Raw genomic sequence first — 27,771 nt, forward strand, 5'->3', positions numbered from 1 at the left:
TTCCTCATTCATCGGCGCTGTCCTGCTCTGTAGCAGCGGCGGTTCTGGAGGTCCTTACACCGCCGAGTGACGCGCTCAGCCCGGGCCTGTGGTCCGCGTTGCCTCGCCTCGACTGTCTGCGCCGGTTGGCTCTGGAGTAGGGTGCACACCGGGGGTTTGGGTGGAGTTCTTGCCCGCTCTGAGGAATGTGACGCACGGACGGGAGGGAGACGCACGTCGGCGGTTTCACTGAGGGAAGATACTATTACAAAGACAGGAGAGGAGGCGACCTCTGAGAAGTTAGGAGGTACGGAGCGGAAATTAAGACCAACTTTGCAAAATGGAACAAAAGAACTTTTTGTACTGAGGGCTTATAATATTTCTATACTTTTATTTTACTCTGCATTTTATTTTGAAGGCCACCTTCCTGCTACTTGTCTTTTCTCTTCACTTCTGCTCCACTTGAATTCCATCTTCCTATGTTATACCTCCAAAACCTTTCTTATTCCACCTTTATTGTGTTATAAAACCTCTAATATGGGCGGGATAAAAGTGAAACGTTTGTAGCTTTCCTCACCCTCTGCCTGAAGTTTAGAAAGGATTAAGTCATCCAGGTAGCTGCTGTGCATTGCAAAACTCCAACAGTGTTGTTATTATAGTCTGAACCCACAGAGGGCTCCGTGTTGGCTGGCACTGACAAACTGCTGCTGGTTTGTCTCCAGCTCTTTGAAGATACTAAAGACTAACGAAAACATGTTGTCTGTGCTGCACTGTAAATATAATGACTTCATTTTCATTGCACTTTTAAACACAGGCTGACAAGGCAGTGGGAATCATGGGAAAGGAGACAAAATGTCAGTGAACTGTAGTGAACTATGGGTGATAAATAATGCCTAAAAGGGCAGAGACACTTTTACAAGCATGTCTGATGCCTTGGTTGCACGATATGTATGCAGAGCAGCCAGGCCGTGTTATTAGGCCCAATCCTCGCCTTCTAATTTAAAGATAAATAGCTGGATAATAACCTATAGATCCTCACCTTCTAATCACATGTCTTTCTTTAGACTTCGGCCAGTCAGCTTTGAATTTATCTTTATTGCACCGAAACGTGGATCGATTTCCATTTAAAGCTTTGACACAAACAAGCAATGCATTGATTTGAACTTCACCTTTGCAAGCTTCAACTCGATTCCTTCTGTGACTCACTGGGTAGGAATATTCCGACATGTGGTTGTAATTCTAGGGGAAAAAGTTTGTTGTGCCAGCTTTTGTGCGGTTCCCTCTCTTTCTGTGTGCTTCTCATTATAGGTTTCATCTTGTCACACTAGCCAAATGTCCCAGGCTGCATCCCATTCATTGCTTTGTTTGCTTTGTATATACTACAAGGGGGTCATTGTCTGCTTGCATAGGTGTTGTAATTCATGTGTGAGCGATATTGTGCTGCCGCACTAGAGAGGAAGAAAAGTAGACACATTTTTGATGGTTTCATTGCTTGGTTTTCCACTCAAGACGACTGCAGACATTTAGGCAGTTGGAACAGATGACACAAACCTCAGAGGACCTGTTTTTCTCGCATGTTCAAGACAGTACTCAAAAGGGAGTATAGGTGCTGCCATGTGCTCTTATGCAGCGAATACATCCAGCTGATAACCTTGAGCGGTCTCTTTTGTGGCATTCAACAGTTGAGCTGAGGTGTGATGTTATACAGAGACATGCTGTGTGCTGTGTTGACTCTTATCTAGGTGCTGTTTGTTAATCTGATGAAAAGTGGCCCTGAAAGGTCCTGACAGAAGCATCTAGGAGATTACCGGCTCATCCCTACAAACCAGTTTTCTGGTATTGTTGCCTCGCTTCATTCACACCAAGTTATCACACAATGTGAATCGACAGGAGAGGTATGCCAGATCAATTGTGGTGTTTGTTTAGCGAGGCGTGTTCCAGTGCATGTATGTGGGACGTTGAACAGAAAGGTAATGAAAATGTTTTTGGGGGGTTTGTGACTGAAAGTTAGTGTTTCCTAAGGCCTATTTCTGTTTGTGGCAAGTCGAGACACATTGAACTTCGCGCTTCGACAACTCTTCACATACTCTCTTGCCGACCCTTCAATAAAAGGGTTGACGCAGGAATGCAGAGAGTGAGACAGGGACATTTACACGCTTAGTGAGCAAACATTGTGCACATCTGAATATTGGGTTGATCAGCCTTGGAGTTCTCCTGTCCGTTGGTTCCCACTCGTCTGTCCTGTGTCGGTTTAGTCTTTCAAACCGGCTTTGTTAATGGTATATTTAGGGCAGGCTTGTCCTGGTGTAAGCAGCAGAAAGCATTATAAATAAGGGAGGAACAGAAAAAAGAGAGATCCTTATCATCTACAGTTTGGTGCACACTACTGTTGCTATAACAAATAACAAAGCAGCAGTATTTGTTTGAACTTCCTGCCTATCAGCCAGATGAGGTGGAATGAGTCAGACATGCTTCTTTCGTTGGGTTACTGTCTTCTGCCTCATCCTGCAGTGACCTAGAGGTCAGGTGGGTGAATGAGAAACCCCCGGGTTTTGTTTAGTACTGCTTTGTTCTTGAGTCACTCGAGTAGCTCATATCCACCTCAGTGTCGATGTGTACTGGTTTCCTTTGGGCCTTTAAGTTTGACATTCTTGTTCTTTACAGTTTTGACAGCCAATGAGTTTTTCCTCAGGTAAAAATGCTGAACTTGCCTTTTTTGTTGTGTTTGATGGTGATCCAAACATGGTTTGGTTTTTGACTGTTTGGTTGCACATGAAACAAGGAACCCAAGTTTTAAAGAAAGCTATGAGTGATGGTCATCTTTCATGTATTTCTTTACTAACTGAGAGAACAGTAGTAGTTTATAATCCAACTCTAACTTATGGCGTTTCTTTAGCGTGTTATGTGGCAAACCCATGTTAGTTGTCTTTACCTAGGGCCAACACTATGAAATGATATGTTAGATGTCTACTTAAGATTTAACACTTTAAAAATCTATATTAGGTGTCTACTTAAGATTTAACACTTTAAAAATCTATATTAGGTGTCTTCATATAGACTTCAACTCTATGAAGTGCTATGTTAGTTATCTTCACCTATGGTCAACACTATGAATAGTTATGATAGTTGTCTTCACATAGGGTCAGCACTATAAAAAGCTGTTTTAGGTTTCCTTACTTAGGGTCAACACAATGTAAAGCTGTGTTAGGTGTAAACATAGGCTTCAACACTATAAACAGCTATGTTAGGTGTCCTCACTTTGAGTTAACACTATAAAAAGCTGTGTAAGGTGTCTTTACTTTGGGTTAATATTAAAAGCTATGTTAGGTGTCTACTTAAGTTTCAACACTATGAAACTAATAGGTGGGTTACATGTTTATACTTGGGATTTAGCACTGTGAAAAGCTACATTAGGTGTGCTCAATTAGGTTTCAACACTAGAAATGCTATGTTAAGTGTCTACTTAAGATTTAACTCTGTCAAAAGCTTTGTTAGGTGTCTTTACTTAGGGTAAACACTTTGAAAAGTTATGTACTATCTTTCCTTAGAGTCGACACTATGAAAAGCTATGTTAGGTGCCTTTACATAGGCTTAAACACTATGAAGTGCTGTGTTGTCACAACTTAGGGTCAACACTATGAATAGCTATGTTGTGTTCACATAGGGTCAGCACTATAAAAAGCTATTTTAGGTGTCCTTACTTAGGGTCAGCACTATGTAAAGCTGTGCTAGGTGTATTAACATAGGCTTTAACACTATGAACAGCTATGTTAGATGTCCTCACTCGGGGTTAACACTATAGAAAGCTATGTAAGGTGTCTATACCTGGGAATTAGCATTGTGAAAAGCTACATCAGGTGTCTTCCATTATAAAAAAGCTATTGTATAAAACTTAGTTAAGTGTATTCACTTAGGCTTCAACACCATGAAGTGTTAAAATAGTTGTCTTCACTTAAGGTCAACACTCTAAAAAGCTATGTTAGGTGTCCTTACTTAAAGTGAACACTATATATAGCTTTGTTGGTTGTTTTTGCATAGGCATCAACACTATGATCCATCATAGTGGTTGGATAGCTCAGTGGTTTACATAGCTGACTATGGTATGGGAAATTGAGGGTTTAAATCCCAGTCAGTGCACGAGTGTCCAGTATGGGCCCCTGGGCAAGGTCCTTAATGCCAGGAACACCTGTCCCAGATATAAGATGCTCTGGATGAAAGCGGCTGCTAAATGACATTGTAAATTGTACATGAATGGCTATGTTAGTTGTCTTCACTTAAGAGTCAACACTATGAAATGTTAAGCTAGGTGTCCTCACTTAGGCTTCAACACCATGAAAAGCTGTCTCTGAGAGTTATCACAAACCCCCAGGCATGTATCTATGCATTTTACTGCCATCTTAGCACATTTCAGTCATATCCAGAACAGACCCCAAGCTTCTGTAAACAAATACGCACCAAAAAGATCAAAGTACTTGGAATTTTTCTATTTTTGTTTTATTCTTTGGCTAGAGTTAAAATATTCCAAGCAGCCTGTGTGCCTTACACGCCTTCCTGCCCACTGTAGAACCTTTAAATGGGAACAGCAGACCACAGAAGCCTAACTTCTATAGCTAGAGAGAAGTATGGAAACAGGATGTCAGCCATTATGCCTGCAGATGAATCACCACACAGCAACGTTCAGCAAGTTATCCTCAGGCTAGGCCAGGCCTGGCTACCCGATGACTCACCAGGCCTCTTAGTAAACCGACTTCTCCCTGTGATTGCGGGTTAAGACTTGGAGTCCTTCACTATCACCAATAATGTTAATGTGTGGAAGCTAGAGAGTACACGTCAGATTGTTATAGAGCTCCTACTGCCAAACACCTCCTCACCTCCCACTCAGACCTCAGATACACACCCCTACACACACCCTGATCATGTACCAACTGTTGTCTCTGAAACTGCAGATTTCCATGGCGATACACCAATACAGAAAAGTACACTTCCTCTTTTGAACACATGCTGGGATATGCTAAATTAGCCTGCGTATTCTTCCAGAGACATACCAAGCAGTTAAAGCAGCTACTCCAAGTATTCAAACAGTTATCATCAGATGACCGTTCTGTTTCCACCTGTTACAACCACATGAAATATCGATGAGGGGTCGTCCTAGATGGCTCAGTTGTCCATGCAGCACACATTACCATGTTTATGGGTTGGTACTGAGACTCCTACAGTCATGCTTCCTCTTTCATTTCTCCTTCATCTAATGCCAAAGAATCCTCCCAAGAGGCAACGATTATGTAATTTATCTTCAAGAAGAGAATAACTTTACACAAAATTAAAATGCATATGGAAAAATCAGATGAAACATGTCTAGGTTGTTTTTTTTTTATCATAATGATACATAATAACTTTTTATAGATGGAAGAAATATTTTGATTATCAACTAATTTAAGGAGGAAAAACTAGATTCTGCCTTTTCTTTATTATGTGGCAGAAGGATTTTTGTGTTGGTTCAGCAAAAAAACACTCTCCAATCATCAAACTTGATACTTGTACATTTTAATAAGTTTTGAATATCACTAATTTTATTTAACTTGAATTAAGTTTGCGGTAATACAGCTGCTTTTTCACTGGATGGTCCAGCAAAGTAAAAATAAATAAACAAATCACTGCAATACAGAGAAACAGCTGATCTAAAGCTTTGTGATTATGAAACTTTAACATTTGTTCAGTTTCAGAGAACATTTCCAGTCAGTTTCCTGCTACTACAAAGACTTATTATAAACCACTAAGCAGATGGATGTTTTTCACTGTAATTCACAAAAAAATTGCAAAATAATGATTATCATTGCATAAATCTCATGCTAAGTCAATTTTCTCTTGTCCAGTGAAATTGAAAAATAGTGTTATTTTAGTATATTTTATAGCTGTTTCACCACAAAAAAAATGACAGGCATTTCATACTTTGGCTTATAATAGAAAAATAGCACCATCTAGGTGTATACACAAAAAATGGTACGTTTGACTCTTTTTCATCAAAATACATCGCTGGCAGAGATATTAAAAAACACATTTATAATAGGAGTAAAAAGGACATTTTTTGTCCTTGAGTGGCATATTAGGGAGTAAAGTTTTAAATTGGAAACTACAAAAAAACAAATAATGTATCAAAATCAAATTTTTCACTAATCTTTGACACGTCCAGGTCTATAATTTAACAAACACCTCAGTCCCCCATCATGTATAATATAGAAAATAACTCATTTTTCTGATTTTCATATAAAACAGTGACACCATGTATTCACACTGTCATTTAAAGGATTAAAATGCTAAAAATTATTTAATATTTGGTAGTTTTAATCAGGACTGAAGTTGATTGAAAGATTTAAGTCAGAAAAATCGGAAAATATTAACCTGTAGTATTTTTATAGCGGTTTTCCATAGAGGACCTTTTTGTCCACGAATGGCTCATTAGGGATTAAAGTTTTAAATCTGGCAGGAGTGTGCTGTAAAAAAAATCCACCTATATCAAAGGAACAAAAACAATTTGTTGTATATTTTATAACCTTAAAAAATACTTTCACTGCCAGGACTGAAGTTGATGAAAAAAAAAATGAAAAATTGGGGAAATATTTTTATTTAATTTTCAATTCAGGTTTTAAAAGTGGCTCTTTTTGTCCACAAATGTCATATCAGGGTCATGTATAAATTGATCCTGTAGGGTTAAAGAGACAATTCCACATTGCAAACATAATTGGTCATTGTGGTTCACTTTATCATAAAGATGTATCTAACTAAACAGCCTGGTCGGAGATCATCTTGTTTTCGCACTCACATGAGGAAAAGATTAGATTTTAAATTTCATCCCCACCCCCACACGTCTCAAATTAAACCACCCAACTGAGTGCTACTGTGGTATGTGCTCCTTAAGAAGACAATTCCATAAATTATAAACCTCTAATTAAGAAAAACGTGTTTTATCTGCAATCTCAGCCAAAAAATACTACAGTACCCACAATCCTAGAGTGTCACAGTGACATCTCTGATTGGTGGGGTCTGCTGATCATGGTTTTATGCTTTAATGTAATTTATTCTCTGTTTGATCGGGTTTTAATTACACAGCGTCTCCCTCCATGTCCTCTCAGTTGGTGGTTTATTGAACTGAGAATTAGTTACGGATCTACCACAGTGACAAATGTTGAACTTTCTTAAGAGAATCCTGAACTTCTTCACCTTCTTTTTCTTTTCCTTTTCTTTCTGAACAATCGCACGTTCACTAAATATGATATAACAGGTTTCCTGTCACTTTGCCATTAATTATGACTGACTCTCTTCAAGCCCAGAAGCTTAGTCATGGCGCTCTGTAAAATCAACGCGCCTCATGACAGATTTTTCAGGATGTGGTTGGAGTGATTACTTACAGCGTGACACATCAGTATGAAAAAAATTAAAGTAATGACAACCTAATGATTCAGCCCTTTGTGACTTTCCCCTTTCTTTTCTTATATCTGTCTGTTTTAATCAGCCTATCAATAATCATGCTGCTTTCTTTGTTTGGCCTTTTTGCTCAGTTTTCCCAGCTGGTGGTTGTTGCTATCAGAAGCAGCTCCAATGTCCAATAATGCAGGGTGTGATGCCATCAGTAAGAACTAAGTTAAATCAAAGTCTAACCATAAAAAGGGAGTCTAAAGTGAAGCACCTCAGATAGAAGATGCCCCACATGTTGTATTATATAACACAATGGTTCCCAAATGTTTTTTTTCTGCAGCCCCCCCTTTGGCAGATGAAAATATTTTCAGCCTCCCATCATTCACTTCAACATGTAAAAACATGTAAAAGTACGTCAAACACACTGTCAGTCACAACTGTTGCTAACAAGGTCTAGTTTTTTTCATCTACTGCAACATAACACCTCAGAATTTTGTAGAAATAAAAACATCCCCTTGAACAGAGTTTTAAAAATTGGACTCTCTGAAGGTGAACAATTCCTTAAAAATTAAACTTAATGAAAATTTTTTGAGATACTTCCAAATTAAAAAAAATACAAATTTAAAGTTTTTAAAAATGTATTAAAATGTTTTAAATGCAAAACTTCAAGGTCTTAAATTTATTAGTTTTGTTTGATTTTCATAGTCCATTTATCTAAAGAGGCTGTAGGCTAGTTTTTCCTGCTCTTGTTTTTTTTCATATTTAGATTTAATCACAAGATTCTTTGAAACCCTGCCAGATCTCATCTGAATTCTTCCAAGACTTACAGAGATAAATACCTGAAATGAATACTATTCAATAATTTTAAGCTATGGCTGATCAGCTCCAACAGCAAAGTTATCACTGACACATCAATGCTTTAAAAAGAGTTGATGATTATAAGTACACTGACTTTTTTTTTCTTAATACCTAATTGTAGGCTTGTATTTTTTTAGTTTTAACCCTCTGAGGTCTAAGGATATTTCCTCCTACATTATTTTTTAATTCACCTTTTTAAAGTACATGCAGATAACACAGTACCCAAGTGTTTTCTATCAATATTTTCAGGACAGTCTCAGCTTTATGCATACTGAGGCCAATTTTTGTCCTAGACAATAGGTAGAGTTATTTTAGCCTAAATGCAGAATTTTGTCTTGTCCTTTTCTTGTCTTACTATCAGCACTTAACATGTATGCAGCTGTCCTTAAACTGAAGATGCCATGGTCTTAAAGTATATGAAGAGGGTCTTCAAAAAGATCTTAAAAAAGTATAAATTCCCATGTCAGATTTTCTGTATAAACCCTGAAAGTTTGTGGAGTTTTAGGCTTTACAAACAGACCTACATCAGCCGAAGTCTTTCCTTTATTCATTGTCATTCTTTAAATTTAAGAACATGTTTTAAAGACTCAAGTTTTTGGTCTGATCTACATTTATACAGCTTTATCGATACAGGCTCAAATGAACTGGTAAATATTGGTATATCTGCAAAAATCTGATATAACATTTATCTTGCAGTGGAGTAAACATGGCTTCTGAAGAATATTTCTGCGATCTGTCACACCTCTTAGCGTCTGCTGAAGTATAAGCCTGTGGTATTGTTCTCCAGTAACGGCATGTTAAAATGAAAGGCGTACTTGTTTGACTTACTGCACAGGTTTGACTTCACAACAATAGACGCTTTGTGTTAGAGGTTAAAGGTAATCTGTCCACCTGTGTAAGTCTGAGTCAAATCGCTCCTTCTCTGTCAAGAAAACGTAGCTGGAATCCTTGTTGGAGATGTAGCGTGTACACATGAAAACTCCTTTTTTATTAAGCATTAAGTGCTAGAATCTCAGAGACTCAAAAAACCCTGTAACATATAAAATGATGCATCATGTTTTTGTGTCCCTAAATTATTTTCCTATGCACTGATATTGTTTCTTTTTTCCCACAGGGTGAAACTGTACTCGTTTACATCTACTCAATCCTGAGCCGGGACTTTCTGTCCCAACTCCTATTCCAAAGATGCCAAACCGATCTCAGAGTTCATCGATTGGGGATAACCCCCTAGACCCAAACTACCTGCCCCCCCATTACCGTGAGGAGTACCGCCTGGCCATCGATGCTCTGATTGAAAATGATGTAAAGGTAATGATTAAGCTTTCTACTTTGATTACATTTCAACAGTATGTATCTGGGGACTGCGGTAGCTTGATATGTAGTGAATAGGTGGGGAACTAGAGGGTTTCTGGTTCAAACCCTGGTGTGGATTAAAGTCTAAAATTAATGTAGGTGCTGGAGAGATGCCAGCTAACTGTCTGAGCACTGCTGAGGAGCCCTTGAGCAAGGTACTAGACCTCCAACTTTATTATGTGCAGCTGCTCTGGCATCTCTCCATTAGTGAATGTTCAGAGGATCATGTTTGTGCATGTCTGTCATCCTGGTGTGCCTACAGCATGTTTAAAAAAAACAAAACAAAGAACAAGTGTAATACTTGAATTTCCCCTCTAGGATTAATAAAGTATGGATTATTTCTTCTTATTATTGACAATACTTGTATCATGATATAATAAATACACTTCTGTGTCCCATCAGGGCTACTATGAGTTCCTTCAGACCGCAGATGTGGTGGGTTTCTTGGCACAGCCAGAAATCGACTTTATCAAATCCACAATCCAGACGCCCAACCTGTCAGCTAGCATGCCAGAGCTGACATACACTGACGGAGCACACGAGATGGATGGCTCCTCTGATACCTATTGGCCAATGCAGTCTGACCTGGCCGCCCCGGGGCTGGACCTTGGCTGGCCACTGCCACAGCACAGCTTCAGGGGGCCCACAGAGGTCACCACTCTGGTCAACCCCTCTGACCCAGACATGCCAAGTATTAAGGAGCAGGCCAGAAGGCTCATCAAAAGTGCATGTCAGGTAAGTAACAAAGAGAGAGTGAATGGAAAGATGAGTTCAACTGGCAGGTCTGGTTCACCTTCATGAGATATAACAAAGACATAAACAGCCCATAACAAATCTTACATTAGTAAAATTATTCCTTTTGTGCAGCTACAAATACGCCATTTCTTTCTATCCATGCTTTTACTTTTAGTTGTTGATCCAGAAGAGGATGAGAAGTAAATTATCATGCTATTTCTGACCACTGAGTAAACATCTCTAAATTTGGAGGGGTAGATAAGGGGCTCTGAGTCAGTTTAATCTTGCAGTCTGTAAGCCACCGCCAACTTTGCAACCACTCCCTCTCAGATGAATATCTTACTCGCTGGCCTGTGGCCAAATGAAAATATACTTACCACAAAATATGCATGCAAAAAGTCATGAGGAGACAAACCTCTTAGGTTTGTCTCCTCATGACCTATTAGATCGTGACCTCTTAGGTCTTATCTCATGTGTGTTTGTCTTTCCAATCTTTGTGCTGTAGAGTAGTTTAACACTGTTTTGTCTCAGTTATTTGGCTTTAAGGTGTAATGTTACATGTATTAAATCCATTTCCTAGAGTAACAGTAAAAAACTCCATCACAAGGCTGCAGTCTGTCATGTGGGTTGAGATCAAATGTCAGTAAAATGCATGAAAACCTTTCATGGTTTGAAGTTGAAAATAGATTGTATTCATTGATGGTTTCCTTAAAAACATCATAAGAACTAAGAAACCTTTTAATTTGTCCAAAAATCTCTCCAGATGTACCCATTATCCAAGGAGGCATGCTGTCAGGGGTTGTTTTTATAACCTCCGCCAAGGAGGTTATGTGATAGGCAGGGTTTGCTAGTTTGTTAGTTAGTTTGATTGTTAGCAACATAACTCAAGTAGCTATGGACGGATTTTGATGAAATTTTCAGGAAATGTCAGAAATGACATAAGGAAGAACTGATTAGATTTTGGGAGTGATCCGGATCACCATCTGGATCCAGGATTTTTTTAAAGGATTCTTTACTATTGGGAGATAGGGCTAATGGTGGAGGTCTAAAACTAATTGATTTCCTGTTTGAATACAAACCTGCTGTCATTGGTAGATTGAAAATTATAATACAACCTTCACCACAGAAAAGGATTTTGTCATGGATTTTAAAGGATATAAGGAGGCAGTAAAAAGGTAAATATTTGATCATACAAGATTCAGATGCCTTTTAATTGTCCACTAATCAGTGAGTTTTTAAAGTAAATTGAGACATTAAGGACTTATTTTACATCACTGTTGCTTCAGAGAGATACTGCCCACAGAAGGGACTTCTCTAATTAAGTCAGCAACTTCACTCATGGTGCGAAAGTGTCTCATGCCCAAAGGCATTCTGGGAAATCTGTGCAGATTAAGGGATGACTGTAGAATAATTTGAGCACATTGACAAAAAAGCAATTCGAATGATTGAGTACTGTTTACTTAAAACTAAAAATAAGTTCCATCAACTCAGAAAAATAGAGTTGAAATAGGTATTTAGGATTTTTAAGTTAACACATCTCAATTTTTTAACAACCTTCAACTGGTCGGTCCTACAGTGAACTTCATTATATGGTGCATTTTTGCAACCTAACAAACAATACTTATTCTTTTAGTTTAAATAGATAACTCGTAGCTCTGTTCATAGTTATGAGAAACTCACATAATCCTTTCAAAAGCACATCAGCAAATTAATGTGTAAATATTGTGTTCAGTTCTTTTTTGCATTATTTTCAATGCAAAACCTTTTAATGCTTTTAACAGTTGAGCAGAGACACCACTAATGTTCCTAGAAATCATTATATATTCTCAATCCCTTTTTCAGTGAATTTAAAGAAGACTGGCAGTAGTTACTAGGTTAGGCTAACAAAGAACACACTGTATTAACTAGGTTCCCTGTGTTTACTCTTCTATTTCAGGTCATCGCAGTGGTGATGGACAGATTCACAGACGTTGACATTTTTGCTGACCTTTTGGATGCGACAGCAAGACATGTTCCTGTTTATATTCTGCTGGATGAGCATGAAGCCCATCACTTTGTCTCCATGGTCATCAACTGCAAAGTCAACTTGGAACTAAATCCTGTGAGTTTCACTTTGTTTTATACATTTCCTCAAAAGACAAGGTTGACAAATGGCCATCCTATGGCACGTTACTGTGTTATAATAGTTTTTCATTCACATTTCCTATTACCCATATGTGCCAAGACAAAATATTTTCATGGTTTTACAGATGATGCGTGTAAGGACAGTGGCAGGAATAACCTACCATTCCCGGACTGGGAAATCATTTAAAGGCCAGGTGAAAGATCGCTTCCTGCTGGCTGACTGCAGAGCTGTACTCAGTGGTAACTACAGGTAAATCATTTAAATTGGTTTATCCATAGTAATGAAACATCCTTATATCCACTATTAAAATTAAAGTATTCTCAATGCTTTCGTTATTCTGTTTTTTATAGTTTCATGTGGTCTTATGAGAAGATCCACCGTTGTATTGCCCACCTCTTCCTTGGGGAGCTGGTTGCCACTTTTGATGAAGAGTTTCGTATTCTCTTTGCTCAGTCAGAGCCTCTAGTCATTGACCCGTCTGATGGAGCTCTTGCACTCTCCGACACTAGCAGCACCAATAGTTACTTTGGCGCCCAGTATGGTTTGAAGAGGACCCAGTCTTTGCTTAACCCCATTAGTTACCGCAGGCAGCCTGAGATTACCTCCGGCTTCCCCTTTGGAGACTCAGATCGTAACCTTGCACTTACTTTTCGGAGGAACGACCCATTTCGTCACACTGTGGAACCTGGGGCTGGAATTACAATCGGGAAGTATTCACAGCAACAGTTTCGTCTGCAGCAGTCGTATCTGGAGCAGGGAAGGTCAATCGTGTCCAGGCAGATGGAGCTGAATACCAGTGCCTTTAAGAGGCACAGCTATGCCGAGGGAACACAGGAGAATTATATTTCTTCAAGGCAGTACATGAAGCACAGAGTCATGAATAACCTGGATGAGACGGACTTCCACAGGTAGTTAAACCTTAAATTTATATTCTAAACATGTTTCACAGTACATCTTTATGTGTTGTTTTTTTTTTTAAGTTGATAAGAAAATAAGAACTTTTTATCTTGTTTCAGGGAGCAGGTCAAAAGCAGCCATTTCTACAGCGAGGGGCCTGGGCCGGGTTCAGGCCAAGGACACTACGACAGACTTCGAGGTCGCCCTCCACATCTCTCTATCGATCAATATTCAGAATCAAGTTTTCGCTCTGATCAGGAGCCTCCACCAGGCAGAGAATATTTTTCATCTGAGGATTTGAGAGGACCTGAGGGGCATCATGCACCTCCATTAGCTGGGAGGTATGGAGGAGAGTCCGGTCATAAGAGGCCAACAATAGGTCAGGCATATGCCTGTCAGAGCTCCCCCACACAGCCTCATCCACCAGAGAAAAGACATTTTCCCAAACAGTCTGATCAAGAGCATGAACAAGATGCAGAAGCTCGGCATGGCTTGAGGAACTGGAGAATCCATTCCTACCTAAGCTCTTATGAGGATGGTGGAGAAGAGGGTCTACCTCAGCCTCTTGGGCCTGATGCATTTGAAGATCCTCAACTATCTCAGCAGCCAACTGACACAGAAAGTTCAACTCGCTTTGGAACAAAGGAGCAACTGAATGTTACCTCCAAACCCAGACCAGAAATCCAAAGACCACGCTTTGGAAAGCCCATGCTACCTGAGAGCAAAGACTCTGCACCAACATCAATCGGTGACTCTAAACCTTTTACACTGGAGAAAAAGGAAAGGGAGGCTGCAAAAGACAGAGAGAGGGAGGCAGATAGGGGTGCAACAAGGGAAGTTGGTGTTGATGTTGAGATGAAAGAGGGTCCAGAGCTCCTCTTGTCCAAACACGAATCATTTCGCACACGAATTAACCCACTCCTCCAACGTAGTTCTCGTCTGCGTTCTTCACTCATATTCTCATCGTCCAAGGCAGAAATGCACAGTGGCAGCCTGGGCTTAAAACCAGCAACAGAGACAGAGGAGGAGTTAGACACATTGCGCACCTCTTCCATTGTGGCCCAGATCCTAGAGAAGAGAAGATCGTTGTCCCGTGAGCCTTTTGAATGGAGAAAGAAGATCGAGGAAAAAGATAAGGAAAAGGAAAAGCAAAAGGAGATGGAGAAAGAGAAAGAACAAGAGGATAAAAAACCACTGCCAGTGGAAAAGGATACCAGACTTAAAGATGAAATTCAAGCAAAACCAGAACCTCAAAAACTTAAGGAAGAGGTGAAGCCAGCTCCAGCTGTCGAGAAATCTGAAGTAACAACAACAACTTTGAACATGAATGACCCAGCTAGTCGACTGCAGTATTTCCAAGACCTTGCTGCTAAGAGAAAAGCCTCAAAAATGGGGACGGAGTCATCACTTAAAGTTACAGAACCTGCCGAGAAAAAGCCAGACCTTTCTGACAAACCTCCCATGATTACAGAAACACCTCTAACAATCCCAACGGTCTCTGTTACTGCAGCAGAATCTGAACCAAAAAGGCCAGACATCTCAGCAAAACTGGCCGAGCTCACTCGCAAACCTTCGATTAGTTCTGGAAAACCACCAATAATCACTGCCAAGCCTTATGTGAGCCCCCAGAAAACTTCAGAGACAAGCCAAACTCAAAAAGAGGAGACTGCATCAGAGGGTCAAAAGAAGGATATATTTAAGTCCCTAAAGCCCCTTCCTTCACCAAAGATCTTTAAGAGGGACCCACTGAAGCTCAAGGCACTGAATCCTCGTCGAATCTCTTGTGGTGAAGAGATACTGACAACAGATGCTACCGATGCAGAGAAGAGTGAACTAAAAAAGAGCCGCTCTCAAAGTTCATCCACTCTGCCACGTGACGAGTCATTGCATAAAGTTATGGGATCAAATACATCCATCAATACACTTGGGGAGGTGAAAGGTGAGGGCAAGACACTTGACTTCTTAAAGAAGCAGACGCAGAGGCTAAAAGGATTCCTGGGGCCAAAGGACAAAGACAAGAAATCTACAGGAGATGATAAGGGCATGAACCCAGTCAAAGAGATCACTGATGATTCAAGTAAAAAGCCAAGCTCATCAGGAAAAAGTACAGTGCCTACAAATACTGATCAAACTTCCTCCAATCATAAGACAACAACTACAACCACAACAGGCCCAACCAGATACCAGGCCCAGGGCAGCTCTGTGATTTTTAGTAGCAACCTAAGAGATGACACCAAAGTCATTCTTGAGCAGATTTCCGCCAACAGCCAGAAGAAGCGGGAAGAAACAGGGGGGGAAAAAGAAAGTGACAGTGGGGATAAGGGGCTTGAGAGGCAAAACTCCTTGAAAAGGAATCGGTTTCTGCGACCGCCAGGCAACGTCTCGGAGCGGGAAGGATTACTGAAGAGGATAGAGAGTCTGAGGAAGGAGAAGAAGGTCTACAGCCGCTTTGAGGTAGTCTATCACTGCAAGGATGATGCCTGCAGCGTAGATGGTAGAGATATATGACCAAATGCAGAAATACTGATTTATTTGGTACAAATTTATGAAGTCAGTTTAAATATGGACATGTCTTTACAATGGATGTGACAGTTATTTACTGTGCATAATCATTTTCTATAGGTGGTCTAAACAGACCTAGAAATATTCCTAAGAATCCCCACTTTTTCCAGGACTTTCCAGAACATTTTCAATGACAATGTAGCTGGTATGACAAGAGCGCATCGTGCCCATACACTAATATGTCCCTTTCTTCGGAAGTCTGATTCAAAAGTGGCCATATCCATGAACATTTAAATGCTTTTAAATTAAGAGGACTCAAAGAATAATTTACATATCCCTAGCAGATGTATGGCACTTAATTTGATTACTGCAAGTACTGTTATTTATTACCACAAACCCTTTCCTCTCTGATATCCATTACTGCATGGACATTAATTACTAGATAGCATGAAAACTAATAACCATGGATGTAGAGAGTCGATCATAGATGTAGAGACAAGGTCAATCTTTATTAGGGATGCAGCTTTCAATTATTGTAGTTGAGTTTTACAGAATGTTCCAGCAATGAATCAAACGAAAAATACTTCTGTCTATAAAATAGAAAATATTAACAAAAAGTTCAGAGAACCAATAAATATTTTTATATTGCCACAGTCTTGAGCTTCAGAGTGAAATAGTGAACATCTTTCTCATCTTTTTACTGCAACTCTAATTTGACAGTTAAACTACATTATTAAAATAACAACAGCAGTAAAACTGAATGTCACAGTATGATGGCTAAAAAGGTAGATCCTCAAGTTAGAATCAAGTATTCTGGGAGTATAGGCGACAGAAACTTGCCAGTTTACCAGAGCATACTTTAACTTTACTTTCCTGTCATACGATGATCAATTTTACCATCAAAGTGCAGCACTGCATTTGAGCAGATAAGGCTTGCTGTTTGTCAGCGTTAAACTGGTGTCTGACTCACTCAGAAACTTTCAAACGGTACGTCCCATCATGATTAAATTCTACTTAAGATGGCCAACACACATTTGAGACCAGCAGAGGTGGAAAGTAATTTACTCAAATTACTATAATTGAGTTTTTTTCCATGTACTTGTACTTTTCTGAGTACATTTCGAGGTCAATACTTTTATGTCAGTAAGGTCTAACCAGAGTAACAGTACTTTTACTTGAGTACAGTACTCTTGTACTTTTTCCACCTCTTTTGATTACACAGTAGCACAAAAACAGAATGATTCCTCATGATATCCCAAAACAGCTGTTGGATTTTACTTCATTATAAAGGTGTGACTTTACCTTTACAACCTGATTGGAGATTCATATTCTCATGTTGTTATTACCAAAAAGGAACTGTATAATTCCTCAGAAGCTAGTAATACTAGGCAATTAATTGAAATTTAGATTAAACCCTGACGTGTCCAACTGCAATTATCAGATTGCAAATTTCTTTGACCTGAAATATCAAAGAATTTTTTTTGTTGCAAAGGCAGTGATTATGCTCTACATGTCATGCAAACACTGAAGCATCATTTTTTTCTAAAATAGTTTTTTTTTTAAAATAATTCTTTTCTTATTTTATTTAAAAATGACAATGACAAAAATGATCATTTCTTCTGTACAATAATTCACATTGCATCAGCAATATGAGGCCAAATAATAAGAGCTGGATATTTTTTTAAATAGCATAAAGGCTCAGCCTACAGGAAAGAACAGTTTATGTTTAATCTGGCTAACATTGTATGATATTGTATTGGCTATAATGTAGCAAAATGTATTGCTTGTGTTTGATGGAAAATACACAAGATGTGGAACTTAAAAAATAATTGCATGTCAGATTGCAAATGCAATTAGATTGTTTTCCCAAATCATCCAGCCTTAGTTGTTTCTCAGAAATAGTAAAATTAAATACTTAGTTTTACTTGAGTAGATTTATAGAGCAGTACTTAAACTTTATTTAAGTTTTCAGAGTAACTTTGTTTTTACTTGAGTACAATAGTCTGGTACTTATCTACCTCTGAAGATCAGCAATCTGATCGAATCACAAATCTTTCATATTTACATGCAAAAGCCAGCTAGCATGTCAATTTCAGCAACCAAACTTAACAAATTTAACATCCAACTGTGTAAAACAAGAAACATCTATACATCTAATAAAAATGAAAAATTCAGTTAATTGTAAATCATATTTTTACATTTGAAACGCTGCAGAATTTTAAGTTTTTCCACTACAGTTGTAGTATTATCTTAATGTCATCCAGCCTGTAGGTGCTACTTTATAATGTGACTTTGGACTGTACAGCATGTAGCCCTGTCTTAAAACTACTGCTCATAAACTACCATCAATGTTTATTCAAGATTATTTTTGGGGCTTTTGCCTTGATTTGATAGGACAGCCAAAGAGAGACAGGAAACATGGCGAGAAAGAATAGGAGTAGACATGTACAGGGACTAGGAATTGATCTTGTGACCATTTCATTGAGGACTTTAGCCTCAGTATACGAGCACCTGCACTACCAACTGAGCTAAACTGGCCTAAACTATCATAAATATTTGAAGCTATTCTAAACATAATTTAGCCCTTTAAGAAGACCGTCATCTGTTTTGGGGAACCGTGAAATGAAAGTAGAATGTTTTAATGTCCTGGAAAATCCTGTTCTGTCTTTGAAAACCATTAAGTATTTCCTGATAGGTCAACTAGTTTCCAGGTTTTCCAGGACATGTGGAAAACCCTGTTCATGTTCTTAGTATGGTGCTAATTAAGATTCCATCCGTGTTATATATCATTTTTGTGAATCTTCTATTTGCATAAAAGACCCTCTGCATTTGGGTCTACCTCTGTTTTTGTAAGTAGAGCTGTAGAGAAGACTGTCCCCTGAAGCTTTGGATTATTGACTGTAAAGATAAGGATGAGTTCATGTTGCATTCATTATCCCTTCTGTTCTGTTAACAGATGGGGAATAACCTTGGATAACGAGAGATGGAGGAGCAACCTTTTATACGGAAACTATTTATAAAAGATGATCAAAGAGACCACTTGCCCAAATGTGCCAACAATACTATCGAAGTACCTCTGTGGCTCAACACCTCAGCCTCTCCTGGACTTTTGTACAAAGCAATAAAACTTGAAAAGAATATATAAAAACACTGAAAACAAACTCAGGCCATTGAGTTTGGAATGTGCCCTTTTGCCAAGCATTGGCACTACTTTTACCTTTTATGGTGACTGAGAGAAAGAAGATTGACTCTACTTGCACACTGGCTGCATGGGCTAGTGTTTCACCAAACAGAGAGGTAGGGCAGATTACCAATCACTCGTCTTGTATGAACATGACTGTAGGAGCTGAAGAGAATAAGAGGAAGAAAGTACATATTGGTCCTGAGGGAATATGAATGCACATGTGTACTGCCACTGTTGTAAGACTTTGAAAGCGTCAGGTAGAATTTGTTTAATACTGAATGGAGACTGTCCCAGTGGATTCTACATGTGCTGATGATTGGAAAAGTCTTCGCCAGTGTAAGAAGGACCACTAGCAAACAGGAAAGGGAAAATATGTTGATATAAAGAGGAGCAGACTTTAAAGAAGTGAAGGTTGAAAATTTAAGGACAAGTATGTGACATATTGGAAAAAGTAAGTGAGCAAAAATAAATAATGCATAGTGTGCTTACTAAAGCTGAAGTAGGATAAGTAAGGATTCAATCAAAGAGCCTTTAGTGAACTTTGCCCCCTAAGGTAAGCGATATGTACCTTTCCATTTAGGTGTGGTCCTACTAAACAGGGTTAAGGAGGTGAAATAACCAGTTAGAGAGAGACGCCTGCCAGTGTTCATGGTTAGAGGAGAGGACTTTGATGTGCAAGCAAAATAGTTTGAGTTAAACTGTACACAGCCGACATGACATTACTTTGAAAAAAATAAGCCATTTTAAAATGTTCCCTTATGGCTATTTAGCTAGTCGTCACCTGTAAAAGAAAAGGAAAAGAACTGACACACTTAGCGAGGTACTGCCTGCTTACACAAGTCATCTAACTCTTTGAGCTACGCCCTGCACAGGACTTCAAACTCCTTTGTTTGGTCTAAACACCGCTAAACCAAAGGTTTAGTTATATTGTACAGTTCTCAGGCTGCTTGACAGCTCAGCTGAGCGCAAAATAATTTCATGTGTTGTTTTACTAAATCATCAAGATTGGGTGGTCTTTTGCTATGCAGACACATCAGGGTTGCAGTTCTCTCATGGGATAATGTAAATAGTTCTGTAAAAAGTGCTACTCCTAACAGATAGGATTATGGTCACCATCACCTTACTTTTGATGTGTTTATTTTTAAATAATTTGTAAATATGTGGTCCTGGCTGTATAAACCAATTGGCATTGATTAGGGGAAGTGTGTGGTTTTCAGAACCTGAGATAGTATTACCTTGTTTGGAAATTTTCAAGCCATTTATTAAACGTCTTTGAAACTTGAATGTTTGTGTGTAAATATTAACACTAAGTACACTGTTGTGTTTGGTTTTCCATTTATATGTAATCATTACACAATCCATCTGACAGCTATATCACAACATTAATAAATAACTTTAAATGCCCAACATTGGTCTGAAAAAGAGAAAGGAAAAAACATTCAGCAGTAACAGAACTTGAAGCATAAATCAAACACATGTGTTTTGGCATATATACCAGAAAACAATCCAGACTGTGGAACCAAGCCCATGTTTAAATTAATGAAGGTGTATCAGTAGATTACAGTGAAATCATAAAGAACACAGAACTGTAAATATATTAGTGCAGACTGAATAGATATATAAAGTATTAGTACAGTAATGTGGGCAAACATTTCACTTGAAAGTCAAAGGTAGAAAGTTTTGCAGTGAACCAAAGTTTGACTTTTGGACTAACAGAATAAAGCAGACATTTAAGAATTTAACTTTTAAGTTTTGAGCAGACAGAACAGTCATTTCACTTCTTTGAAACTACCTACAAAGCTGCCTTTTGCTCGTCCTCAGTCTCTGCAGATGCAGTCCCAGGCTGCTTCTGTTTCTTGCCCTCCTCTAGCTCCTCTTCCAGGCTGTGCAGCTGAGCCAACTTCATTTGTTCTGAAAGGATCAACGGATCAAATGAGATCAAAAATGTTGGAGGACAGCATTTCATCCATCCATCATCTACCGTATGCCGCTCGTCACATTCAGAGCTAATCGACAAGCCTCCACTCAAGTATATTTAAACATACACAGGGGTAATACACACTTTTTGCAATCAGATCTAAAACTATTCAAGACATTTTTAAGACCTGAAATGAAAAAAAAAAAAACATTGAATTTTTTTTGTCCAGCAAATGATCAAGAATGAAAGGTAAGTGAGATTTCAAGGTTAATTTTCTGTTTTAACAACCTGTTTGAAATATCAAATAGTATAGGACCAAACATTTCTGGGTCATAAACACCCACATTTGATGACTTCTGGCACATTTAATACCTCTATTCTATCAATACACCAGAATATGATACCTTTCATACATATTTTCAGGTGTGCTAACCTCATCTAAAATATTTTCATTATTTAAAAGGAGAAAAACGTTTTTGTCAATGACGACCTTTCAAAATAAGGGGCCCTTATTTTAAATGGGCAACTTGGCTGGCCTGAGAACTGCAAAGTGGACAAACATGTAAGTAAAAAATAATTATTCAAATAATTTAAAGTTGGCCAGAAAACAATGGTTTGATAAAGATATGTCTTAGACAAAGAGCCATCTAAAATTAATAACCTACCACAAAATAAGACTTTCTATGGCCTTAAATTCCAAAAGTCCAATTTCAGACTTTTGAGGATCTGCAGAAACCCTGCATGTAAGACTTACCGGCTAAGAGTAGCTGACTTCTTGAATTCTCAGAGCTCTCTATTTCAGCTGGGAGTCTGACTGGAGACTGGGTTAAAAATTAGATGGGAAAATATCATGTATATTTTTAAACAACAAAAAATCACATTCTCAGAATGCTATTTCAAAGATTTGGGAAAATGCGTAAAAAATCAAACCAATGCTGAAATTGAACAAACTTACAAAGACAGAGAACAGATTCTTGTGCTGGTCTGTCAGTATCAGGAGTTGGTTTACAAACTTCATGCTGCAAAAAAGAGCTGGACTTCAGAAAATGTTGATTAAAGTGAGGGTTGTGTGAGTCTCTCTTTGAATGTAATAAATCTGTGCACTTAATAGATACCGCTGCTTTCGTTGTTTCAGCTTGATCTCCTGGATTTCGCACCTGTGCTCCTCCAGCAGTTCATCACTTTTCTTGTTCTGTTCCAACTGCCTGCATCGCAAACATTTCACTCTCAGTACAAGTAATAACATGCTTTTAAATATAAACATAACCTTATAACATGATTTTCCTGTTCAGGAGACTGTTAGGGTTTAAATTTGTACACCTTTAAAACCGAGACTATGAATTAAGATAAGATATTCCTTTATTAGTCCCACAAGGGGAAATTCAACAGTGGTGTGTCCCGTGATTAACCCAAAGATTTACTCGTTTGTATTTGAGTCTTATTCCAGTCAGCCAGCTTCTAAATAAATCTGTTTTGTGTAAAACTGAATATAATCAAAAACCATCCCATTAGCAACCCTGTGACAGGAAACAAAACCAGTCTACCTTTAAAAGCAGTGTAATACATATAGAGTAATTCGCTGTCTAAATGCAGGCCTGCTTATGGGGAAGGGCTACTGGTAAAATACAGTATGTAAATTAACTAAACAACACAATTTGAAAGGGCTGAAATGAAAAATGCTAACATTTCACAATGGTGTCATATTAGCAGTCACAACATTTATACCTTGTTTTTACACCAGCAACAAATTAAGTATTTTAAAAAATGAAAAAGAAGCACACTTACTGCATACCAACATTTAATAATCTAAAAACTAGAAAAAATTCTCTAACCTTATTTAGAGTCAAACTACATCAAAACATGGTTGTTTTCAAACTTTTACACCATGGAGTAAGTGTGCAGGTGTATCCTCTTTCGATTAATGGTTGACTCTGGCTGTAAAGAGAAAAAGAGGTTATGCTGCCACCTAGTGTTATATATCCCAAACATACTGCTGGGATTTCAAAGTGTGGAATAAGACAAATTCAACAGAGTTCAATAAGGCAACAGCAAAGTATGTAAGAACACTCCTTATTTCCAAGGATGTGCAAGAATATTCTTATGTGGTTAGTATACAGTCACCTGGCAGAGTCCTGCTCAGACTTGTCACACTGGAACTGCAGCTTCGTGCACAACTCTGTAGAAAAAACATCAGAGTAGTTATTCTTATTACCTTATTTGTTTTTTTAATATTTACACTGTGATAACTGTAATGGTGTCAAGTCCAAGTTGTCAAACACAAGCTCTTGGCATTGCAATCAAAGTGAAGTTGTTGGACTAAGAATATTTATTACATAAAAATTACTTGATAGATTGTGCCTACCCTCTTTTTCTTTATGGATTCCTTCCAGCTGGTAAGCTTCAGCCTGCACTGTAGAGACAACAATTCATACACAAAATACACAGATTCACAATAATAACAGTGCATATTCAATACCATGTGACTAACATGTACATCATAAAAATATGTTATTTCTAGTTCATTAACAGGTAGATCCAGCTGGTACAATAAGTATTTTCTATGTGGTTCACAAATGACTGTAGCTTACATGTTTCCAGTTCTTTCTGCAAAGATTCCATGACTGATTTCAGCTCTGTAACTTCATCTTCCACAACTCTTTTGCCTTGAATAAGACAAAAATATTCCAGCAAATGTCATTTGGAAAGACAAAGAACTACTGTACTTAAATAAAAGTAGAGTCACTATGTTTAAATCTCACTAAAGTAGAAGTATAAGTCCTGGTCTATAAACCTACAAAAGTAAGAATCAAAGGTATTTACTTTAAAGTTTACTTTAAGTCCTGAGTGGCTAACTACTAAGGCTGGGTAGATAATCAAAATTAAGCTTAAATTGTAGTATGTCTTACTGTCATTTTGAAATCACAAATTGTCTAATGTTTTTCTAATCTGAAATGTGTCAAAATACTTGTTTAATTTAAGTTTTATTGCAGCAGAGGTGATATTCTCTACAAATTATGCAAGCATTAAATTGTCTTTTTTCAGAATAGTTTGCAGAAAATCCTATCTTCTCTATTTATGAAAAGTAAAGTACAGTTACTCTGGTTAAAACTTCTGTAAGTAGAAGTAAAACTTCTGAATTCAAAATGTACTCAAAAGGTACTAACCCCCCCCCCAAAAAAAACTCACTAAATTGCAGTAATTACACCTGTAATTTACAGTAGATTATACCTTAGCTTTTGAAACTGCTGTGACAAAGTCATAGGATTAACCTTGAACAAAAATAAAAACACTTTAATATCTTCTAAAGGTATATTCCGCTTAAGTGTAAGGACCCTCAGTACTTCCCCCAACAACTACCTTGTTTATCCACAATTGAAATCAGAATGGCCATGCAGGGTGTTGCTGTTCCCTACATGGAGGAGATACTAATCATATCTCATTAAGCTCCATTCATCATTTTCTGATACTCCACGGATGGAGTAACAGGTAAGGATGTACCTCACTGACGATAACCCTTCAAAGTTGAAGGAACTGCTATGAACAGCGCAGATGGCTTCCTGACTCACGGTTTCAAACACCCAAGGTAAACCAGCGTCATATACGGCCTGTTAAACATTTTAATGTTTAATATGCGCTTATACCGTGTAAATTTATTAAGGATTTACTTATATTAGCTATAAAAGAAGATAACGGGAGCTTATTAGCATACAGCTGGCATATCCAGCCCTTTCATTGGTGCACAATCACGAAGCTCTCGATTGCTCTCTGCTCCACGCATTTAAACTTTTTCACATCGTTAAATTAGCTTATGTGATAAGGAAGCCACACACATGCTTCACGTAGCATGTGACTGCTTAAAACTTAGTTAAAAGTAAAAAACAACGAGACTTGCTAGCGGAAGCGGAAGTGTCTCATACAAAGACTACGTTCATCTCCAGATAGTGAATGAAATATTGAAACGTTCTTTAACTATATTTCTAGTATGAATCCAGGCTTGAACTTACCAACGAACGGGAGGCATTAATGTCAGCAGTGATATTAGAAAATAATTACTTTCTTCCACGTTAGCTAAATAAGACACCAACCGACGGAATCGCAGAAGTTCATAGCCCAACAGTGCGCATGCGTGAGGAGAAGGAACAAAAACGGACAAGGAAAGGCAAGACAGTGACTTCTCTAACATTGACAGGAAATTTGAATGTAACTCAGGTAACTGGTACACAAATTTAAATAGAACATAAAAATAAAAAACGTGTACTCATATATACATATACCAAAGCGTTGTAATCAATCCAAGCTTTCTTATTTGCCATATTAATCACAAAACTTTTGAAAAAATCTGAAAAAAGTTTGTCACATTTTACCAAATCAATTGAATTTTACAGTTTAAAAAACTAATGCACAGGAAATGGATATGTGTTATTATATGCTACCAAAAGAGAAATATCTATTAGATTGGAGGAAGTCGCTGTTAGCTCCCCTGACCCTAAATAGTCTTTATCTTCAATCAACACGTTTTGCTATCCTGAAAATTATGTTACAGGCACAATTTCACATCTCATAAAAGTCATTTTTATAGAACCTATTGTTCCAAAAATGACTTTTGGACCAATAGGTTCCAAAAGTCATTTTTGGAACAATAGGTTCTATAAGGACAGGAGGGATAAGGAATATTAGTGTATAATGATATTACTGATACAAATGGGAATGTATTAAAGTGATATTTGTTAAAAATATGATTTTGTTCTTAACCCAAGAGAATTTCACTCTGTCAATGCAATCCCCAATGAATTCCTGATATTGGAAAAACTATATTCTTGAACTCAATCCCTGTTGCATGTCCCCTGAACTTTAGACAGAAATCATTTTCTTGTATAAAAAAAAAAAAGCTCACATGAAATCATAAGGTCTGTTTTAACTAAGTATTCATATCCAATACAGTTCTCTCCAAATAACATTTCTAAAATTTTTGACCAAAAGTCAAATCTGAGCATGAAGTTCTTTAAATATCCAGTCCCACAAAAAAAAAAAAAAAAAAGGGAAATTCTGTAAAAATAATGAATAATTTCTACCCTTCTAATTTATTTTAAAGGTTATGATTTGTCTTCTGTATCTTATACTCTCACCCAGTTATTCTGGAAACAGTGCATAGAATGGTTGTATAGCAAAACCAATACAAGAACTCATTGAGGTTATAAAAGTATTATTTTTGGTGTCTCAGTGAAAGATTAAAAAATGGACTTTATGTTTAATGTTTTTTTCATCATGGCAAATATTTTCATCCACAAGTCTAAATTCTTAAAAAGTCCACCCATCCCTTAAACTGTTTAATGTGTAAAAGTTTTCTTAATTCATTTGCACATTATAAAAACAAATAATACAAAATAACTACAGCAAACATCATGCAAATTACCTCACAAATGAAATGTCTTTGAATGTCTATCTTAATTTTCTCACTTTTTGTTTACTTATTTTATGTACTTTGGTATATATTTGTTATCTATTTTGTACTCTATGTCTTTTTTACTTATGGCTGCTTACTGTTTATTGCATTCATATGATGTGAATGTAAGCCTTACAGTTTGTACATTTTAACATATTGACCTTATATTCTAACTTGTAAACTCTACGGTACATATTAATACATGTGTTGCACCACTTTGTTCTTCATTTGCAAATAAAACCAGTTCCAGGTTAGCTGATACCTTGCTGCAGCCTCCTTAATTTCCCAGGCAACTGTTCAACTTCGAGCTTCTCTGTTTCTCCACCTGACAGCAGAATGAATAGATAAATGCATGTGTTAACCTTTCTGAGGGTTTTAAATGTGGTTTAATTTGTTCTTTGACGTTTCAGGTTTACCTTCTATCTCTTGTGTAGCTTTAATCAAGTCATCAATGTTGAATCCTATTGTTATAAAATCAGATAGAAAAGGGGAAAATGTCAGTCTTACCTTTGATTAGCATTACAGCATACAGGAAACAGCCTCCAGTTAACTGTGCCCCTCAAAACCATGGTATTTCATACTGGCATTATCATCAAAGTTTACATCATAAATATGGATTTATATTTAACAGCTACAGGTTACTTGCAAGCCTTTTGGCTGAAACCTGTTCAATTTGTCTTAGTTTCTATAGGTTATTTATACTAGTTTATTTTCTTAATGAAAATTAAAATACAATTATGACTGTAATTCATTTTAATTACTGCCATATTAGTGCTTTTGGCTAGTTTCAAATAAATGTACGCAAAGTTTGTCTTCTTAGTTACTACATTGTCCTTTCCGCCAACAGATGCTAATCAAAACATTGCTAGCTACTAACATACTGAATGGTCCAGTCTCTGTAGATAACTTAATTTTAGCCTCGCACAGTTCCTCTAGTTTTCTTTTTATATCAGTATAAGTTTCCCCTTAGTGGTTACTCGTCGTTCTACCCTAATAAATGCCATCTAACCTGCCGAATCGCTCATGTTTATCCTGTCAGAGGAACCTCTTTTTACCGTCCAGGTAGAAAACGTCTGTAATCCACTTCTTCTTCTGCGCCAACGGTCAGAGAGCATTACGTTTGGCGCTAAGGACACGTCTAAAGTGCGCATGCACCCCAGGAGTTAACGTTTGTATGCTAATCATGATGCTAACCTTACTTTTACAAAGCCTTCCTTTGATTACTAATGTAAAATTTGGTATGAGCACCAGTTTTGTTAATGTATCATTCATTAATAAAACCCGTCTTTGGCTTAATTAATTATTATTATTTTTTTATATGAGAACGGAGACTATTATTTGATGCTGGATAATATGGAAGCCCA

The 27,771-nt window shown here is 37.6% G+C and overlaps 2 protein-coding genes and 1 non-coding gene across 5 annotated transcripts; 1 reads left to right on the forward strand and 2 right to left on the reverse strand.

The window, feature by feature from the left end:
* Window positions 1-25: 25 nt before the first annotated feature.
* fam83hb (family with sequence similarity 83 member Hb) lies at window positions 26-20,306 on the forward strand. 2 transcript variants are annotated; one of them, XM_041809294.1, is made up of 8 exons: window positions 26-286; window positions 9,365-9,558; window positions 10,006-10,338; window positions 12,275-12,439; window positions 12,588-12,712; window positions 12,814-13,371; window positions 13,480-15,814; window positions 18,819-20,306. In XM_041809294.1, the coding sequence occupies exons 2-8, from the start codon at window positions 9,436-9,438 to the stop codon at window positions 18,837-18,839; spliced, it is 3,660 nt and encodes a 1,219-aa protein (XP_041665228.1). In that variant the 5' UTR covers window positions 26-286; window positions 9,365-9,435; the 3' UTR covers window positions 18,840-20,306. The 2 variants fall into 2 exon arrangements, with proteins under 2 accessions (XP_041665228.1, XP_041665227.1); XM_041809293.1 differs by lacking the exon at window positions 18,819-20,306 and having other exon boundaries at window positions 13,480-15,868.
* Window positions 20,307-20,376: 70 nt separating this feature from the next.
* Window positions 20,377-27,483, reverse strand: si:ch211-199g17.9 (uncharacterized protein LOC108180085 homolog). 2 transcript variants are annotated; one of them, XM_041809295.1, is made up of 11 exons: window positions 27,417-27,483; window positions 26,824-26,868; window positions 26,670-26,732; window positions 23,553-23,627; window positions 23,327-23,374; window positions 23,086-23,140; window positions 22,080-22,169; window positions 21,920-21,983; window positions 21,719-21,785; window positions 20,843-20,957; window positions 20,377-20,460 (listed from the first exon to the last, which is right to left on the reverse strand). In XM_041809295.1, the coding sequence occupies exons 1-11, from the start codon at window positions 27,430-27,432 to the stop codon at window positions 20,442-20,444; spliced, it is 657 nt and encodes a 218-aa protein (XP_041665229.1). In that variant the 5' UTR covers window positions 27,433-27,483; the 3' UTR covers window positions 20,377-20,441. The 2 variants fall into 2 exon arrangements, with proteins under 2 accessions (XP_041665229.1, XP_041665230.1); XM_041809296.1 differs by lacking the exons at window positions 26,670-26,732; window positions 26,824-26,868; window positions 27,417-27,483 and adding an exon at window positions 24,322-24,781.
* LOC121524599 lies at window positions 24,342-24,473 on the reverse strand. Its single transcript, XR_005993136.1, has one exon. It is a non-coding gene; the product is annotated as a U8 small nucleolar RNA (small nucleolar RNA).
* Window positions 27,484-27,771: the final 288 nt, after the last annotated feature.

The sequence above is a fragment of the Cheilinus undulatus genome, linkage group 16, assembly GCF_018320785.1.
Source record: "Cheilinus undulatus linkage group 16, ASM1832078v1, whole genome shotgun sequence".
NCBI lineage: Eukaryota > Metazoa > Chordata > Actinopteri > Labriformes > Labridae > Cheilinus > Cheilinus undulatus.